Source organism: Podarcis melisellensis (genome assembly GCF_964234715.1).
Source record: "Podarcis melisellensis genome assembly, chromosome: 12".
Taxonomy (NCBI): Eukaryota; Metazoa; Chordata; class Lepidosauria; order Squamata; family Lacertidae; genus Podarcis; species Podarcis melisellensis.
The window spans coordinates 42,225,725-42,245,834 of record NC_138544.1 but is presented as its reverse complement, the minus strand read 5'-3'; the positions used below and the strand labels follow the sequence as shown (position 1 = coordinate 42,245,834).

At 40.5% G+C, this 20,110-nt stretch overlaps 1 protein-coding gene across 6 annotated transcripts in view; it reads right to left on the bottom strand.

The window, feature by feature from the left end:
- CCDC7 (coiled-coil domain containing 7) overlaps window positions 1-20,110 on the bottom strand; it is a 154,177-nt gene that overhangs the window by 3,960 nt on the left and 130,107 nt on the right. For 5 of the 6 annotated variants that reach the window (XM_081931346.1, XM_081931349.1, XM_081931351.1 and 2 more), the window contains 12 exons: window positions 19,954-20,079; window positions 19,219-19,320; window positions 16,334-16,453; window positions 15,564-15,665; window positions 15,248-15,346; window positions 12,450-12,566; window positions 11,266-11,379; window positions 9,477-9,584; window positions 5,514-5,633; window positions 2,922-3,005; window positions 2,159-2,278; window positions 1,298-1,441 (listed from right to left, as the gene is read on the bottom strand). In XM_081931346.1, the coding sequence (XP_081787472.1) occupies window positions 1,298-1,441; window positions 2,159-2,278; window positions 2,922-3,005; window positions 5,514-5,633; window positions 9,477-9,584; window positions 11,266-11,379; window positions 12,450-12,566; window positions 15,248-15,346; window positions 15,564-15,665; window positions 16,334-16,453; window positions 19,219-19,320; window positions 19,954-20,079 (1,356 nt within the window). The remainder of the gene's footprint in view (window positions 1-1,297; window positions 1,442-2,158; window positions 2,279-2,921; window positions 3,006-5,513; window positions 5,634-9,476; window positions 9,585-11,265; window positions 11,380-12,449; window positions 12,567-15,247; window positions 15,347-15,563; window positions 15,666-16,333; window positions 16,454-19,218; window positions 19,321-19,953; window positions 20,080-20,110) is intronic. The other variant, XM_081931350.1, reaches the window with a different exon arrangement.

The following is a 20,110-nucleotide window of genomic DNA, read 5'->3' as shown; positions in this document are numbered from 1 at the left end:
GTGTGGAAGAAACCACAACATGCGGACAAAGAACTGTAAAACAAAAATGACGATAAGGAAAACCAAAAGAAAAAAGGGGGGTTCAGAAACTAGTAAAAAACCTAGCTGAGTCAGGAGAGCCAGGAGGAATGTACTGTCTGTGTCTAGACAGGAGGAAAAACTGAGGGAGTCCAGCCTACTTGCCACAAGTCTGCTCCTGTCTAGTTTCTCGTGACAGGGTGAACACCCATTCCATTGGATAAACCCCATAAACTAAAAAGGAAGTAGTGTTGGCAGAATGAAATTGTGTCTCATGTCCCCCACTTCACATGAATTTAGTGCCCCAAAGATCTGCACCTCTGGCTCATCTCATTGCAGGTTTCTGGTCTTTCCATGAATGCTAGAAAGTGTGCCATCATAGAACTTGTTCCTTGAGGAGATGGTGTCTCTCTGGCCCTGGCCCTTGCCTTCCCTATATGGATAGGAGTGAAATGGACGAACACTAAAACAGCCCTTCTATTCAGTGTTGCTGTGTCTTGTCTTTATTATGGCAGCAGTACTTGAGAAGGCTGCAGCAGGCCTGAGCATCTTGCCACAGTTTGTCTTTCTGTAACTATGCTGTCACACACAGCCCAATCCATGTATCTGCCCCAAGCCATGAAAATACAAAGCTTTCACTCAAGTTGTGGATCAACAGTTGCCCCCTCCCATCCCTATGTAAATGGCCTCTCATCCATGTTAAGGATGTGTTGGGCTGGTGAGGGATAAGAAGCTCAGAAAAGTCAAGCTCTTGGGAGCTTGAAAAGACTCTACTGCGCACCAGGCAGATTCAGTCTGGAGAACAGGGCACCCCCCACCCCTTCCTATGAAAAGCTTACTGATCTAGAGGGAGGTATCATCATGATTATGAATGCACTGGGTGGTCTTTGAAAGTAATGCATTCTAAGACATAGGACAATATTTAAATGGAGATGGGAGGAATAAAATACAGTGAGAAATCAAGACATCTCTGTTTAACATCTTAACATCAAGACATCTTAACATCTCTGTTTTAAAAAATAACTTAGAAATTTTAAAAATCACATTGCAATGAGATGCAAGGGTGTATTCAGGAAGACACCAGTTCAAATAATCAGGAAAAGTTACTTTAAAGTGGTTTTTTTTAAAAAAAAAAAAGATGTAAGTAATTTAAAATATTTGCACAGAAATTTGATTAAAATAATCAAATAATTCATGATAACAGCATACTCACAGGGTAAATGGAAATGTAACAAAGAGTCTGAATGCCATATTTGTACACAATTAACCCATTCCTTACCAAGCGCATTGGCTTGATGTTGTTGTTGTAGCTGTTTTTGTTGTAACTGATAACTTGCAAGATGCAATGCTTGTTGCAGGTTTGTTCTATGGCTTGGAAGTAAATTCTTGTTAAACTCTAATATTTCTTGCATTGCAGCCTCCACTGAAACAAAACAAATTGTTTACTTAATTCAAAAAACATTCTAAAAACATTTATTTTTTCTTGCATATCCACTATCCAAAACTGCAGGTGGGTAATCTTTGCTAACTGCTTTTAGGCTTTTACATTTACCAAATTTGTGAATGGTATTGAAAGTTTCAGCTTGTCTGGTGATTAAATGCTTCTGGAAAGGGGGAAGGATGAATTTCAAATTGATCTAGTGAAGTTAGAAGTGTTTGTTATATTTTTCTGGACAGGATATGAAATATGGTATGTTAAGTAATCAGATGGAGGCAAGGGTCTTAACAAGCAGACTAAGACATAAAAATAGGAGAGGTTAGCCAGTTCTGCACCATCAGCAGAATCTGATTGGTTGAGGTGAGATCCAAACTTGAAAACTAAAAGTTTGGCATCATCAAGCCAAGGTCTAGAGAAGCTTTGAAACTATGAAATGTATGTCTTAAGCTCTTCTGACTGAGAGGTTCCACCTCCAGAGTTGTAAAAATGTCTTCTCCTTTTAAATGTTTAAGCTTTGGTAGTATGAGGAGGATGTTTGTCAAATTTTTCTTGCTAAATAATAAAATGCTTTAATCTACACTTGTCTGGCAGGTTGTCTGTTGACTGGTCTTAATACTCTATTGTTCTCTACCTAAATCAGGACCCCATATTTTACTCACTCATCAAGCCCATATCCCATCATGTATACTAATCATTACTTACAAGCAAGTCTATGTGAATTTGCATGAAGGTAAGAAGAACTATCCAATTGTGGCAAAGATACTTTGCTCTCTGGAAATTCTTCCAGATGCCGTCCTTTTAATGCCAGTTCTATGTCCCTCTCTGCAAAGACAGACACAGAAAAGGGCTTATTAATATAAAGCCTAACAACTGACAGTTCACAACCAATAAATTGCAAAGAATACAAGATACCAAGTAATTTGTTTTTAATCTATAAAATAAGGTTTAAACTGCACAGTAATATTTGCATGACTAATGGATATGTTATTTCATATTTTCTTGAATATTTGTTCTCTGTCAAAATATGTGGTCCTTCAACAGCACAGTTAATAATTTACCTTGGAAATGTTTAAGTTTCCCACAGTGCTGTCAGTACCAAATCCCCACCAGGTGATATCAGGACTATGTGCCTTCTATATGCTTGAGATTCTGTTGGCTGGAGTAAGTACCATGTGCACACATAATTTTAGCAGCAGGATGCAGTAGATTTTCTTATACCCACTGATCTTGTGCATGTTGTAGAAGGGACTGCACATGGTGGTTTATCTAAAAGGTTCAACCACCACCCATCAGATTCAAAAATTCCTCAACCCAATATTATCCTAATGATATAAATGTTTTAAAGGGTGGAGTTAATACCTTGTCAAAATAAAGGCTATGGTTAAATGTGCATTACCTCCTTAAAGTTGATTTTCAACAGTGTCCCATTTTACATGGGAGCATGGTAAGCATGTATAAGACTTACTTAGAAGTTGGTCTTGCTCCTCCTGGACTGTCGTATCGTATCCTGCATCTACTGTTTTGCTATCACGCTTGATTCTGTTTGCCACTATATGTTCCCATTGCACAATGGGGAGGAAAATATTCATACATAAAGTTAACTGTTGACACAAATAAGTTTTCTCCATACATGAAAAATGATTTTCTACTATAGTCAGCTGGATCCTGATAGGTAAGCTGTCCTTTGACTTATTTATAGTACCAGTCCAAAGCAACTGAGTTGTAACCCATAGCTCAGTGTAATTTACAGATGTGTATCCAAAAAGCAGTGAAGACTGTTCTGCTCCCTCAGGCAATCATCCAGCTGATAACTTTGAAAGCAGCAGACGCCAAACAGAGCCTTAACTAATGGAACTGCATTAAAAATAGAAAATTGCTCAAGTAATTTGAAAAACCAACGTGATAGCAGAGGGGATCTCTCCAGTGAACTATATTCACAAAAGATCTACCAGCCTACAAATATTAAACAAACATCTTCAAATCTTCTTCCTCAGTTCAGTCTCTGTTATCTCTCTACCTGTATAGGCTTTCATTTTTGGCTCCACAGGTGGGGGTTGGAATTACATTATACAAATTATAGGCAAGGTTCTTCTCTAGATTATCCACTGTGACAAGATTATTGGAATATATCAAAGCAATATAGCCAGTTAAAGAGGAGACTGAGAGGAGATATGATAGCCATCCTCAAATATCTAAAGGGCTGTCATATCGCAGATGGAGCAAGCTTGTTTTCTCCTGCTCTGGAGGATAAGTCCCAAATCAATGAATTCAAGTTACAAGAAAGGAAATTCTGACTAAACGTAAGGAGCAACAATAATTTTGCTGTTCAATTAACTACAATCTCCACCAGAGGGCTTATTCTCCTGGACATCTGAATAATTTCTACTATCATGATAATGGGCACTTTGAATAATCTGTCTAGGATGAATTGGTCTACTGCACCATATCAGGTTTGTCCCAAGACGATAGTCTACACTGTTCATAATGCTGATAGCAGGATAATTTATCCAGAGAGGAGAGAACATGGGATAGAGTGCTCCATGTCTGCAAAATGGTCATTCTGAACTGAACCACTGCTGCAGCCATTGTCTCTTCTTATTTTCTCTACCAGGTTCCTCCCCCTTTGATAGTTTTCTCGACTAGATCCATCTGGTCTCCTATCTGACATTTAGTGGCTGTGACATAGTTGCCAGTGACCTCAATAACTGCAATACCCCATGGTATCTGTCCACACAGTGGCTTGAAGAGGCTTGAGAAGAAGGAAGGCAAAACCCCCACCTCTTAAGGCATAAGTACCTCTCCTTTGTGTGAGAGAAGGTTAAACATCAATAACTTTGCCTACATTCTAGAAATTTCTGAAGCTAGCTGTGCCCAAGCATAGATTTCATAAGTGTGAGTTCAGAGTGAACAGGCATATTACAAACATGCACTCTGTTTCATGAACCTAAATGTCCAGCTTCAATCAAACTAATCACTAAGTGAAAGATAAAAACAAAAACAACAAAAATCCTTGACTGCAGCCTTGCAATTTCATATTACTTTTATACAAGACACTTTTAACCACTTTCAGTAAGATCATGCTAATTTTCTGAATATGTTATATTGTTTAATGTGTAAATAAACTTTTCACATTTATATTCCTCTACTCATATCAAAATAGACATTCAAGGCAACACAATAATATTTATACATAGCAAATAAAGCAAACTTAAAAACACACCTAGTAATGCATTCTAATATATATATATTTCAAATGGACAATTAGAACCAAATGAAGCAAGAAATTTGATGATGCACTCCTTGTCTCATTATTAATCTTTCAACCTGCCTTCAATGTTTGTTCTAGGGAAAAACATCTGAGAGTATATCATCATCACAAACAACATTCTCCTTATTCTTTTGTTGCAACTGCATAATATCCCACCCTTTTGTGAAATGTAATGTTTTGCCAGGCACCAGCTGTTATAAACAGGCAACTGTGTGCAAAGCAGAACACGCTGCTGAGGAATCGCACAACGGGAACGAGGCAGCAACCGTTGCTAAGGAGCCGGTAATGGAAGAGGACAGTTGAGAAGGCCAATGGTTGCATGATAGAAAAACCATTGGCACTTCAAGGATCCAAAATAATCAGTAGTAAAACAACAACAACAAAATGCCTTGCCTGCAGTCAAATAGAGGAAACAAGGAAATGAGAAGGGAAAGCAAAAGCAAAACGGGAAGCAGGAGGGGTGGGGGTTTTTTTGTGTGTGTGTGTTTTTATTTATTTAACCTCAGCGGAGGAAAGAAAACAAAGGAGTAAAGTTTGAAAATGGACATACACACAATACTAGAAAGTGAAAGGATATAGGAGGGAAGAGTAAAGAAGTAAAAATAAAGTGTTGTTGAAGATAAAAACACTTAGCTGACAGAGAAGATTAGAGTTCCCAGAGTTCTTTGCTCTCCTGCCACCGTCACGGGTCCTCATTCGGGTCCTCAGTAACCATATCAAATAATGCACAGTATAAGGAGCATCCTTGGAAGCACACACGATACTTTAGATAACACGTTTTGTACTTACCAGGTACTTTACTTATGTGTATCTGCAGCCCTGAAAGTTGTGGTCTCAATGCGAGCTGATCTGATGGCTCAAGTGAACTAAGTCTCCGTTTGCCTGTTGTCCGTAAAACGCTTTTTGGTACTGAGAGAGATTATTTGCATGTTATGGAGAGAATAAGATGAAATAGGTCCAATATACAATTCCCGTCCCCCTAAAAAACACAACCATGTTGCAAAACTTGCAGTCCCTTGCAGCAGTTGAATATTCCACTTGTAGATTAACCCTGCTGTGGAGAATTTAAATACTTGATATCATAGCAATACAGATTCATATGGTGAGAGCCATTGTGGCCACAGGATACCACACCACATCTTGGGTTTGGGCTGCTGCATGTGACCTCCAGTTGCTTCATTGTAGCACTGAAGAGATTAACTGATCCCCCATCCAATCCCCAGGATGTGGAATCCTTCCCAAAAGAAAAGACAAAGTAAATAAGATGCTGAAAATGAAAGAGTTGAGAGGCAGGAGGAAGTCACTCGTGATGTTCAATCAAGATAGACCCATTAAACCTTGACTAAAAACAGCTAGCCACTTAATACCTCTCTACTATTACATTTCAACTTTTTTATTTTGTTCTTCCTTTTGCTACAATAGAACATACATCAGCTTCATCAATGCAAAGTATAAAATAAACCTGCAGATAAACCTGCAGCTGAGGAAGTAGAGAAAGGGAGGCTTTCCTGTAAATTCCTGTTCATTGTGACTCCTGGAGCACACTCCAGAACCTTCAAGATAGTATTTCCCTGTGGACAGCAGGCAGGATCCAAAAATGTGGATCATCTTCCCAATCTGGGAAGGGCTACCAGAATAGAAGAACAAAAGAAGCCATAATATCTTTTTTTATATAAAAAAAACCTGAAGGAGAGGTCATAACTGAAGCACAATACTGAACAGCTGAAGGAACAGGAGACAGGAGATGAAACAAACCAGAAAGAAACTCTCCCAGGAATCCCTCCCTACTTCATTGAAATGTATACAACGGTATAAGCCTGAGGAGGATAACCATAGTCTGCTGGAATATACAGTGGTGGGTGGAATGCCCTCCAAGATAAAATGGTAACAGGAATTCATGGTAAAAAGCCTTTCCTTTCTCCTTTGGTTCCCAGAGGACATTCCATAACCTTTTAGATGTGTGTATATACGAGGAGCGCTCATTAAAGATTTCCCCTGATGTACTTCCCTTGGACTGAGACAAACTTAAAGGTAAAAGGTAAAGGTACCCCTGCCCGTACGGGCCAGTCTTGACAGACTCTGGGGTTGTGCGCCCATCTCACTTAAGAGGCCAGGGGCCAGCGCTGTCCGGAGACACTTCCGGGTCACATGGCCAGTGTGACATCGCTGCTCTGGTGCACACGGAAATGCCGTTTACCTTCCCGCTGGTAAGCGGTCCCTATTTATCTACTTGCACCCGGAGGTGCTTTTGAACTGCTAGGTTGGCAGGCGCTGGGACCGAGCAGCGGGAGCGCACCCCGCAGCAGGGATTCGAACCGCCGACCTTTCGATCAGCAAGTCCTAGGCGCTGAGGCTTTAACCTACAGCGCCACCTGTGTCCCTTAACTTAACTGGGCACAGTTATTAGTCCTTCTCTATGTAGCTACCAGCAAGATTCACACACTTCCCCCATTGTTTTATGCAGCTGTGGAGACCTCGTCTGTAGAAGTTGGCAGGTTGTGTTAGAAGCCATAACATGACCTCAGAAATCAGCATTTCATCGTCTGGAAAATGCTTGCCCTTCAAAAATAACTTCATGGTTGGAAAGAGGTGGAAGTCCGATGGTGTGAGGTCAGGAGAATAAGGGGGGGGAGGAAGGACTTCATAGCCACAGGACTGTGCTTCCGTCTGAGAAACATGCAAGTTGTGAACCGGGGCATTATCCTGCAGGAGGTGGACAACTTTGGTCAGCATACCATGCCCCTCAATTTTGATGGCCTTCCTCAATTTCTGCAGCAGTGAAGCATAGTATGTCCTGGTAATTGTGGCACCCTTTACCAGGAAATCCATCACCACTGCTCCATGTGTTGGCATCCTTCGGGGGTCGAGATGCCAGCTGGCTAGCTCCCAGCTGGATCATGCCTTTCCAGCCGTGATGATCCCCCGATCTCTGGTGTGATGTAAATCAGCGACTCAGAATTCAAAAGCCTGAGCACGCTATATTAGCAGATGCATACTGCGCAAACAGAACAGGTGTGAGGCTTGTGGAAACGTACTACAAGCTGCAGATTTATTAAGCATAAATCAGGACAAAGAAAACATGTCGCTTCCCTTTGTTCTCCTCAGAGAGACAGTGAAAAGCAAAAGCTATACACACAATGGAAGTTCCCAGCAAGCTGTGCTGGAACGTAAACAGACATGTGACATGCAACAGTTCCATGTCTGCAACTAAAGGTGGAATGGAAAAGTCCCAAAAGACCATGAGCATGACCTTGCCCGCTGACAGTTGGACATGTGCCTTCTTTGGAAGTGGTGAAACAGAGTGCTTCCATTGCTTGGACTGGGATTTAGTCTCTGGGTCATAATGATGGACCCATGTTTCATCCTGAGTAATTAGTCTGGCAAAGAAGTCATCATGGGTTTGTGACACATGGCCAAAAGAGCCTGTGAGCATGTGACTCGTTCCTGCTTCTGGAAAGGCGTCAGCAGCCGGGGAATCCACCGTGCGGACACCTTTCCCATGTATAAATGGTCATGGATGGGGTTTTTTCTACAGAGCCCACACTGATCTTGACATCTGCAGCTAGGTGGTGAACGGTTATGTAGCAATCCTCCAAAATGGTGGCCTCCACTTGGTGTCTTCATCAATGGGAGACTGTGATCACCCAGGAATGGGAGCAGTTTCCACCGAAGTCCAACAACACTTGAACAGGCAATGCCAGTGCTTGACTACATCATACGATGGGGCATCCTCCCCATAAGTCCTTTTCATCTCATCAGATAGCTCCCGTGGTGTGCACCCTTTCAAGTACAGGATGCTGATGACCACTCTGCATTCAACTGGTACCATTATCAGACATTACTCCACGTTAGCACCTGTAGCAGAGCAACTGTTAGGAGTTCAGAGCTACAAATTACCACGTTACCTGTGGAGAGATGTATCATTATATAAGTGCAATTTCATCCTCCTGCGATAACCGGAAGTGGGTCAGGGGAAATCTTTAATGAGCGACCCTCATAAATGTATGTAAACACTCTACATAATTTTTCGACTCAAGTCAGCATCCACAGATGAGAACACTTGAATTTAACCATGCTTAGAAAACATATGTAAAGATACGTTTACAGTTCCCTGAGTTCTGATATCACTGTGCTTCACACCCATGAGCAGTTCCACCTTGTGAGTGTGAAAGGGGAAGGGCAGTATGCACAAGCAAGAGGCTTGCTGCAACTCATTCTTGTAGTTAAGTATTTCTATTTATTTGTTTATAAAATATTTATATACTGCTATATCATAAAAAGAAAGAGTATAAAAGTGGTTTATAGCAATAATACATTAAGCATAATAAAAATAATATAACAAAGATAACAGGAGACAACAATTAACCATTGTGGAAAGCTATAACTGGTAGAACAAATTTTTCAGCAGGCATTTAAGGGCTGACATAGATGGTTTCCTGTTGCAACTGATCCAACACTCTGATGACTGTGGGACATCGTTTAACCATGTTTTATAGTTTTATCTATTGGTTGACAAAAGCAGTGTATTTTTTCTAGAAAAAGGTGCTTTCCTTGTTCTCTTATAAAGGCAATGGTACACACCTGGGAGGGGCCAGAACTGGGAGGGGCCAGAACTGGGAGGGGCCAGAACTGGGAGGGGCCAGAAGGGTTCCAGTGAGTTCCAGCTGAAAAAAGCCCTGGACAAAAGACTGTGTAATTAACTATTTTCTGAGCAAAAGATGTGTCTGCTATATAATTTGCCTTTGCACTCACTCTCAAATTTAGGTTTTTCTAGTTTATCTACTTGAAGAGCAGATTGAAGATCTCTTATATTTGCCTCCAATTTTGCAGCCAAAGCCCTTCGTTTTAATGATTTCTCATCTATAAGATAAAACAAATAAAATATGTATACTTAATCACAGGAACTATATAGGATCACAGGGGCTTATCTATATTTCAGAGTCTCTGAAAGCCACAGCCAGAAGTAGTAGAGTAAATTGCAGTTACACAAAACAAAAAAGTGTACAAGTTTTGAAAATTTTCTGAAGGTGGACCCAGTACATGTCAAACACATTCTGCATGCAATTCCACCAGATAAAGAATGTTAGATTTCTTACAAAGCTGACTCTCAACTTATGCACATTAAACTGGTGTGAATTCAGCTTTACGTGCTTGGCTGGGGAAAAGGGGGTGGGTGGGTATTGCAGGGAAAACATCAGCAATCCCACCCTTCATTGCACTCACCTTGGGAGTGTTCAGAGGTGCAGAGAGAGTGTTTAGAAGTACAGTTAGAGAGTGCACAGACTAAGTAATGCAGTCACCAGGAACCAGTAAATGCTGCACTGTGCTTTTTACAAGCCATTTTCTGGTGTTTAAAGGGCTGTTTTGACTATATGTCATTTTGGCTTTACATGCTATCCCTAGAACATAACTTGCACAAAAGATGAGAGTCGACTGGACCGTAATACCTATTCACTAGCTCTATTTTTCATAAAAGTAGAAAACTGCATAGAATCATTGGGTTGCTAGCCTCCAGTACAGATGTACCTCAGCTCCCGAACACCTTGGGAGTCAGACTTTCTGGCTCCCAAACAATCGAAAACCGAAAGTGAGTGTTCCAGTTTTCTAACGTTCTTTTGGAAGCTGAACATCCAACAGGGCCTCTGCGGCTTCCAATTGGCTGTGGGAGCTTCCTGCATCCAATCAGAAGCCGCACTTTGGTTTCCAAACGTTTCGGAAGTCAAACAGACTTCCGGAACGGATTCCGTTTGACTTCCAAGGTACGACTGTATTTTCTTCGAACGCCAAGTTAGACATGATGACAACATAACCTGGTTTGGAATATAAATTTGTTCAGCTCAGATTGCTCAGACGTAATAAGAATCAAGCATTAGTTCCTTGATAAAACAGCAATTTGTCTCACCATGATTTTTGGTTACACAATGATGCAGCAGGTCATTCCAAAGCCACGCACCAACAGAAGAGGACAGCTAGGGCATTGCTGCATCCGTGTTCTCACCCCTCCCCCAAAGTATCTGTCACCTGAAATGGTTGTCTTATTCTGCCTAATGATACATCTGGTTCTGAGTCTGACAACCAATGAATTCCATGGGCTAAAGTAAATGCAGTATGTAATTTGAGAGGAGGGCTACTGGTGCTAATGCTTCCTGCAAAAGAGACTTCACCCTTGCTGATCGTAATGAAAGAGTTTGCTACTTGTTACATATTAATAATCAGGAGCTCAGGAATATGTAGGTGAATATATTTATTCATTCTTTCCTCGATCCTTTAAAACTATCTAAGCTCTAAACCAGTGATCTTTACCACATTTTGTGGAATATATTAACAACCCTTTTCTGGGGGTTTTGTTCTGCAAAGATTATTATTACAATGTACTGTAATATTACAATATATTACAAGTCTTATTCCTGTGACTGCTCCTCATTCAGAAAAAACCCCCAGTTATATCCTTGGGTCAAACAATTCTGTATAAGTTCTTGGATTTTGTTAAACAATACCATCAGATATGTTAATCCTACTATATTATATTCTTCCCACTCACCCTCATATTGTGTACTTAAAGCAGCAACCTCTGAAGGCAGGAATTCTATTGGAACTTCTTCAAAATATCTGTCCACAGTTCTTTTTTCTTTTGCTAGCTGATCCAATTCTACCTCTAAGAAAAATAATTTGAATTTATTCCTGGATAGCCTGTTAGAGCATGTTGCTGATAACACCAGGGTTGCAGGTTCGATCCCCATATGGGACAGCTGCATTTTCATGCATTGCAGGGGGTTGGACTAGATGATCCTCAGGTACCTTCCAACTCTACCATTCTATGATTTTGTGATTTTAAGTTTAAAAACTTCTGAGCAGTCTACTTTTCAGTTTTTATTGAAAAATATACTTACTTTATGGACTTAAGGGTGGGTAATAAATAAATAATAACTAATTGTACCTAGCTCAAATTTCACTCAGGTGTACAGAAAAGATGTACAGGTGTACAATAAAGCACCAACACACACAAATTTAAGAGACCCAATAAATCAAACCCAAGTCCCTAGCATCCTTTAAGTGGGATTGGGATGATTGAAACTTCAGTTATGGCTTCCTGACTATGGAACCCTCCCCCCAAAAAAGCAAAAACTAATTTGCACACCTTCGTTGTAATAGCAGGTTAAAATAAAACTAGAAGAACAGCAGAAAGAAAGGGAGACCAAGAAGGCAGAAAATAAATGTTTTATACATTTTCAGAGCACTGAAATGGAACGTGCCACCCCTGCCTTTGGCCTTCTCTCAAAGTCCAAGTGTCTAGCAAATGGGGCTGACATGGTGGTAATGAACATTTTTAAAAAAATTAAGAGGGGCAGAGGGAAAGGAGGAGAATGGAGGCAGCAGAGGAAAGAGGAAAAAAGCAGCACTGCCCCCATAATGAGGTGGCTTGCGTGTGCCCATGTGATAGCAGAGTGGCCTATTGGTGCTGAGAGCCCTCTGAAGGCTGGCATCACAGCTGGGATCCCGTAGACGCAATAAGAAGATTTTTTTTTTAACAACTGCAACAACTATTTTTATTATTTAAAATGACAAATTTTGTCAGCATTATAGAAGGACCACAAAAGCTCTTTGGAGCTTTAATGCAACCCATGCACTGCCCTAGTCTATCTGCCCTAGTCTAGCCCTAGCCTGCCCTAGTCTATCTGTTCAGAAAACTCAAAGAAACACAGAAAGTTTGACTACAATACTTACCAGACATGCTATCTTGCCGAATAATGCCTTGTTCTTGCAGATCTTTGATACTTGATCGCAAATATGAGAACAAACCTTTTCCAGCTAATCCTTTGGGTGTTTTGTCTTTTTTGGTGGCTTCAAAAACAAAAGCAAACCTTTAGTGGAAAATTTAATTTAACTTCACATGAGGCAAGAGCCTTGGGCTCCTTTGGGGAGGAAGAGTGGGATATAAATTAAACAAATACTAATCATAAATAAATAAAACTTTGTGCCAGTGCCATCCCATCCAAAAGCATAAGGCACTGCCACAGAGGCACTCCATGTGATGAGAAAGTAGTACATGTTCACCAGTGCTACAGAGCTTCTCCACTCTCAATTATCCAAAGGTTCCCTGCTCTCTTAAACAATTTTGACTTTTCTCACATGCTGTGCCATATGTCTAGAATTGCCTCCCAGAACCAATCTTTTGACCTAAAACCTATCCTCAACTGCCACTGTATCCATGAGGTTGCCCTAGTTCACATACCATGCTGTAACTAAGTCTAATTACATGTAACTACTATAATGACACATTCTTCCCATGTTTCTCCCATCTCCACTCCCTCCTCCCTTCTTCATTTGTATTCCATGTTGAATTTTAGATTGTGATGCCATTGTGGTAGGCATGTGACCTTTTGTACTCTGTAAAACACCTTCAACATTAATGGTGTTTTGTATACGTTAACAACTTATCACCATCATCTGTTGACATTTCTCTGTGATAGATGTAATATGTAGACTGGGCCTTTGAAAATAAAGATAAAAGAATGAAGAGGTTTTGAACGTCAGGAAGGATATAGCTTTTCGGGGAAGGCACAGTACTTTTGTGTAAGGTAAGTATTTTTATTTATTATTTTATTTATTAAATTTACATACAATCATTTGTCCAAGGATCACACAGTGGCTTACAGTATTGCTGGCACCCATTTGTCTCAAGAGACAGTGGAGTGCATCTCCAGAGGTGAAGTCAAATTACTGCATTAGCAGCTCTGAAGTGACCTTCCCAATGCTCAAACCTGGGCAGTGTGCATGGCGGTCCTAGGCTGCCCAGGTGACAAAACCTTCCTCTCAGCCTCACTGATGTGGTCTAAAGGAAAGCAGAGCAATGTGTTTGGCACCAGCTGGGCAGCAGGAGCTGCCAGAAGAAGGCATACAAGGCACCATCCAACCATCTTAGAGCCTACACTCCTGATTTGTGTAAGGTTTACTCCTTAGCTGTTTCTTCTCCCAAATATATCCTGGAAGGCAGTAGAGGTTTAGGATCAGAGTTTTCCTTCTCCTAGATGGGCTACTTTCCCAAGTTGATGAGCCCCACCTGCTCCTCACTTCCCTCTACAGCTTGTGCAGAAGCTGCTTTCTTGACTGTTGTATCCACAATTGGTCTCAACTACTCAATCCACAAGAGCCTGCCTTCACATGCATGGAAAGTTCCTAATTCAACAATGGTTTGAGGCCATTTACTACTCTCATCTGGTTTAGCCAGCCAGTCAAAGCCCTTCCCAGGGTGTGGCTGCTGTTGCATGCTGACAGCTTCTATGAGCCACAGGTGAGAGCTGAGTGCAGGGTGGGGGACAAAGGTGGTCAAACTACCCCAGAAGGAGCACGATGATTCCCCTACCAAAGGTACTACCCCTCCCCTAACATCCCATACACCCTGGTGTACAGTGTAAAACCACAAAAATGCAAACCAAACAATACCCCCCCACACACATTTAAAAGCCGCAGATAGTTTAATTTGCCCAAAGGCCTGAGAGAAGAGGAGTGCTTTCACCTGGCACCTATTAACTTACAGAAGTTATGGTGAATGTGTGCATTCCATCAGGTAAGTCAGCACAAGGAGGTAGGAGAGGGAATGCTGAAGAGAGCTGCTTCAAAGGAATCCCAAGATACAGTTACTATGAGAAGCTATGGGGTGGGGCTTCCCCATGGCAGCGAGGAGGTAGTAAGCAGCTGGAAGCATGGTAAGGAAGGGAAGAAAAACTAACAGGTAATAATGATTAGTAAATCACGATAGCTCACCTTCTATCACAATACATTTACATGTTATATCTGCAAGCTGGTAGCAGGGAATTAAAAAAGGCAATGCCCCAAAGTTGAAGACATGTGTAGTTGTGTTGAACATTCTCAGGGCTTTTTTCAGCTAGAACTCATTGGAACTCAGTTCCAGCACCTCTCAGATGGGTGCCATTGTCATTATAATGGAACAAGGGATGTGTTCATGGTGAGTTCCAGAACCTCTTTTTCTAGAAAGACAGCACTGAACATTTTTAGTACAGTTACAGTAAACTAGGTTGGAAAGAGGATGGAAAAGAATGATTACAACAGGAATGAGAAAACCTGTGGCCCTCCAAAGGTGGTAGGATTATATCTCCTATCAGCCCTAATCAGCATAGCCAATTGTCATGGATGATGGGGATCTGCAGTCCAGAAATACCTGGTGGGCTGGAGGTTCCCCATCCTTGGCTTACAAGAAGCAGAATTTGGTATGAGCTTTCGTGTGCATGCACACTTCTTCAGATACACCTGAAGAAGCAGAATATTATTGACCAGAGGTGGATCTACACACAGGAAAAAACACTATAAATAAGTCAAAAAATTAAATTGTTATAACAAAAGAAAAATACCCTTTGGCGTCATTTGGTGTTGCATGTTTATAATGCATTTAAAATTCTGTTTCTTGACTAACATTCACAGGTGAACAAAAATACTTGACAGGAATTAATTATAAGACATTAAAATTGCCAATAACCCAATAATATAATCATATTTGTACTTACGTTCAGGTATATATCCTTCTGGATACTCTTCTAGAAAATATTTTTCCCATTTACTAATCAATTTCTTTTTTTGTTCTTTTAGTTTGCACATTTTTTTCCCTAACAAAATAAAATAGATGTTAATGAACTAAATGAAGAAAAAAAATGTCTTTAAAGATGTTTTGTTATATATAATAGTGGTTTTTGCATTTATCTACTAAGGAAATTATATTGTGTTCTTTATAGACCAGTTGTTTTTTAAAAAAGGCAAACCTCAGCCTAAATCCAGTTTGGAATACATGCTACTGTATATACAAGGTGTTAATTCTTTACTCACTTATAGTATCCAGTTGAAAGCCTGAAAAAACTCCTAAATTTTCCATCTCATCCAGTTTTGATTCTAGATTGGAAAGTTCTATGAGATCACTTATATTTCTCTCTAGGAAATGTAAAAATGGTTATATTCAATAACAGAAAGCAATATTTATTAATATTTATTATTTCCTTTAAAACTGGAATCATACAACATTGAGATTCTGTAGCAAATAGAATTCTGAAATAGCAGGATGGAATAAAGTGGCAGGTCCTATTTGGCATTTTTCAGAGCTATAGAAAAGAACAGCAGAAAATGCAACCTGTCAGTGGCGTAGCGTGGGTTGTCAGCACCTGGGGCAAGGCAAGTAATTTGCGCCCCCTAACCCGTGGATTTGCGCCCCCTTACCCTAACCCCCAGATGTTGCGCCCGGTGCGGCCGGCCCCCCCTGCACCCCCCACGCTACGCCACTGCAACCTGTAATCCTTTCAGTTGGTTTTGCATGAAAACAGGATTGTGTTCTCATTGTGAGGATAGAGATATTTATTTATGTATTTATTTATATATTTAATAAAGATTTATACCCTGCTCGCTTGTAAAAAAAACCCTCAAAATGATTTACGAAAGATAAAACAGTAAAATCAAGAGACAACAGCATTTACTGTCAATAAACATTATCCTCAGAAAAGGTATTGTAGAACAAAATGCTCTAGGTTGGAAGCAAACTGCAATCAGAAGTTATTGTGACAGTGTCTCTGAAGCACCATTTCCATGGAATTTTGTTTTGGACTTACCATCAGGTCTTGTCCTTGCTCCTTGGTCTAACCTAAGTGCTTCTTCCATATTTTGAAGAATTGCCTCAAAACTAGAAACCAAACGGTTTCTTTTCTCACTTATCACCTGTATTTTCTTCTCTGGATAAAAGATAGTTACTAATTACATTTTTAGAACTGTTCTCTACAAAAGTAAACTTAAAAAACAGTGCTGTTACAGAGGGCACGTTGCACTGAAAGAGACTAAATTTAAATGCCATGTGCCCAGATAGCTGCAGAATAGTTTTACCAGCCACATTGTACAAATTCATTTTAGTATCTAATAGAAGAGGTGGACAGAAATCATTAGTACCCAAATGACAGATTGCCAAAGATTTTATGCATCAAAAGCAATTGGATGCGGTAAGCCCATATAAATAAATATATATGAGCTGCTTGAAGACATAGGCTAGAGTGCTGTCTAAATCTCTAAAGGTTGTGCAATGTTGTCCTGTACATGCTATATGTGAGACTTTATGAAGAGTATGTAGAAAAATCAATAAAAATGTAACAAAACACAATTTAAAATAACATTGTCTTGATTTGTTCCATTTATGACAGTGGGTGATGAAGTATTCAGACTGGGCTGTTCCTCCTGCACGAGACTCAGAGAGGAGCAAAGAACTGTGGGAGGTAGACATCCCACAATTTTTACGTGTCCTCCGTCAAGGTTAAAACAAAACACTCTTTCTCCTTGCTACAGGTCTTTCGCTATTCTGTGTTCAGTTGCTTTACTTCTATTTTTTACTTCGTTCCTTTCTTGTTTTTTATGTTCTTGTTGCTGCTGTTTCAGTGGTTGGATCATTTTCGTTAATGATTTTTGCGGCGTGGGCTGCCTGATGCAACAACCATGCGCTTTGTCAACTAACAGCCGCTCTGCGTGTTTGCCTCAGCATCCTTTGGACCTTTTATTCAGCACACCGGCTTTACTTCAACAACTGTGATTTTGCTGGTTGGGAAAAAAAGAAGTCAACAGAAAACACAGCATTAAATCATCTTCCTCCTGTCCGCAGCAGTGGCGGAAAGGAGAGATGTCAGTGAGTCCTGTCCATTTCAGCGGCACAAAGGACTATTGCAGCACATCTTGCCAACAGTAATATTGAAATCAACAGTGCCCTTCAGCTGCTTATTTCCCTCCCGCAGTCTGCTTTCACGGCAAATGGAAAATCTTCATGGTTTCCTCAAGAGTTTCTGCAAGGCTTGAGTTGTTGTTGTTGTTTAGTCGTTTAGTCGTGTCCAACTCTTTGTGACCCCATGGACCAGAGCACACCAGGCATTCCTGTCTTCCACTGCCTCCCGCAGTTTGGTCAGACTCATGTTTTGTGGCTTCGAGAACACTGTCCAACCATCGCGTCCTCTGTTGTCCCCTTCTCCTTGTGCCCTCCATCTTTCCCAACATCAGGGTCTTTTCCAGGGAGTCTTCTCTTCTCATGAGGTGGCCAAAGTATTGGAGCCTCAGCTGCACAATCTGTCCTTCCAGTGACCACTCAGGGCTGATTTCCTTAAGAATGGATGCGTTTGATCTTCTTGCAGTCCATAGGACTCTCAAGAGTCTCCTCCAGACCATAATTCAAAAGCATCAATTCTTTGGCGATCAGCCTTCTTTATGGTCCAGCTCTCACTTCCATACATCACTATTGGGAAAACCATGGCTTTAACTATACGTACCTTGGTTGGCAAGGTGATGTCTCTGCTTTTTAGGATGCTGTCTAGGTTTGCCATTGCCTTTCTCCCAAGGAGCAGGCGTCTTTTAATTTTGTGGCTGTTGTCACCATCTGCAGTGATCATGGAGCCCAAGAAAGTAAAATCTCTCACTGCCTCCATTCCTTCCCCTTCTATTTGCCAGGAGGTGATGGGCCCAGTGGCCATGATCTTCGTTTTTTGATGGTGAGCTTCAGACCATATTTTGCGCTCTCTTCTTTCACCCTCATTAAAAGGTTCTTTAATTCCTTTTCACTTTCTGCCATCAAGGTTGTATCATCTGCATATCTGAGGTTGAGTAGTTTTACGCATAAGAAAGTAAAACAAAAGACAAAGCATCTAAACCCAGCGTGGTCATCTATTGCTTCTCACAATCTTTCAAGTTATTCCTCCCATTCAAAGAGCCATGGTTTTCAAGGGTTATCAGTAAGATCTACCCATGTAGGCCGTATGTTTAATTGGTTTTTAGATTCTTCTGAAAATGCTCCTGCTTTTGGCAAGTCCAAAAAACTGAAGTCTGAAAAACCTCCCACAATACTTTGATCCTGCCTGAGTCTCATGCAAGAGGAACAGCCTAATCCAAATACCCTATCATCCACCTAATAAATCTACTATTCAAGTAAGATCAATTGTCCTTTTTCTGTTATTGGTCATATTTTTCTTTCTTTATAGCATTTGTTTGGACATACAACATGAAAATTAATAAAGATTATTAATAAAAAATAACATTATCTTAGGAAGTGGTACTCAATAGCATCAATACCACAGTACCAGATTGCCTACTCAACAGACTGTCTTAAATGTACACACCTCAGTTTAACTGAGAAGTGCATTTTATGAAAACTGGTTTAAAGGAAAATGCATCAAACAGCAGTATTTCTAAAGGCTCTACAGGATAGATATGAATTGCAGTGAATGTCACATGTATATGGCTTCAAACACAAAGAGTTCTACGGAGCAGGAATACACAACTTCTGTCTCACATTTGCTCTGGTTATAACTCTCAGAACATGGGCATAGCCAGGATTTTTGTTGTGGGGGCAGGCTTTTGTTAGGGGAGGCAGAACCTCAGATTTGTATTGATTTTTATTGATTGGGTGGCAGGTGCCCAAGCTATGCCCAATAGCAGGAATGCACAACATACTAAAATTTAACACTTTACTTACCACTTACACCACCTTTTGCAAGGTCTTTCAGCTCTTGCAGATTTAATTCCATGTTTTCCAAAAGCAATGTTCTTTTCTCATATATTTTCTCTAATTCAATTTCTACAAAGATAAATAGTAACAGGTTGTCGTTTGTATACACACATGCACTCTGTGCATTTGGGAAGATTGCTAAACTAGATTTTTAGTAGATGTCCTTCCATGCAGATGCAACAGGGGTACAGCTCAAATTCTTGACCAATATAGTGGCCCTATAAAATAGTCATATGATAAACTTCAAGCACACTAAATATCTGCAGTGGGGAAGGAGGGAAGGAGTTGTGTGTTTGCACAAACAACTGCAGAACTACAACTGCAGGCAGTCACCCTGTTCTTATTCATGGTCTCTGTACATTCACACATATGGATAGACTAGCAAACTTACTGGAATTAGCACTGCTGTTAAGACTATAGAGCTGAGCACAGTTTTATTGGAAGTGTCCACTGGTAATGGTGGGCAGATGTCAAGGGCTGTAACTATGTCAGAAGTCTGGCAACAAGATTCCATGGAGGAATGCAGTGAAAGAAGCAACAGCCCTCATGGAGTGCAACTGGCCCTGTCCATATCAGAGAGCTTTGCCAGTATGGAGCTGAGATGAACATTTTTGAGCACATCATTCTATCACACACTACTTAGGTGAAAATAGAATTCTGAAGTATTGCATGTCTGATGACTTTTTTAAATTTCATACTCACCACTGGGTTTTGCTACTTCCACATTGCCTGCAATAAGATTTTCTATCTCTTTCATGCTTTGCATAATTGCATCTAAACCTGCAGTCAAAAGTCTTCTTTGCTGAATGAGCTCTTGTACCTTTAGCTCTACAAAAAGGAATATAACATAACTCAAAAT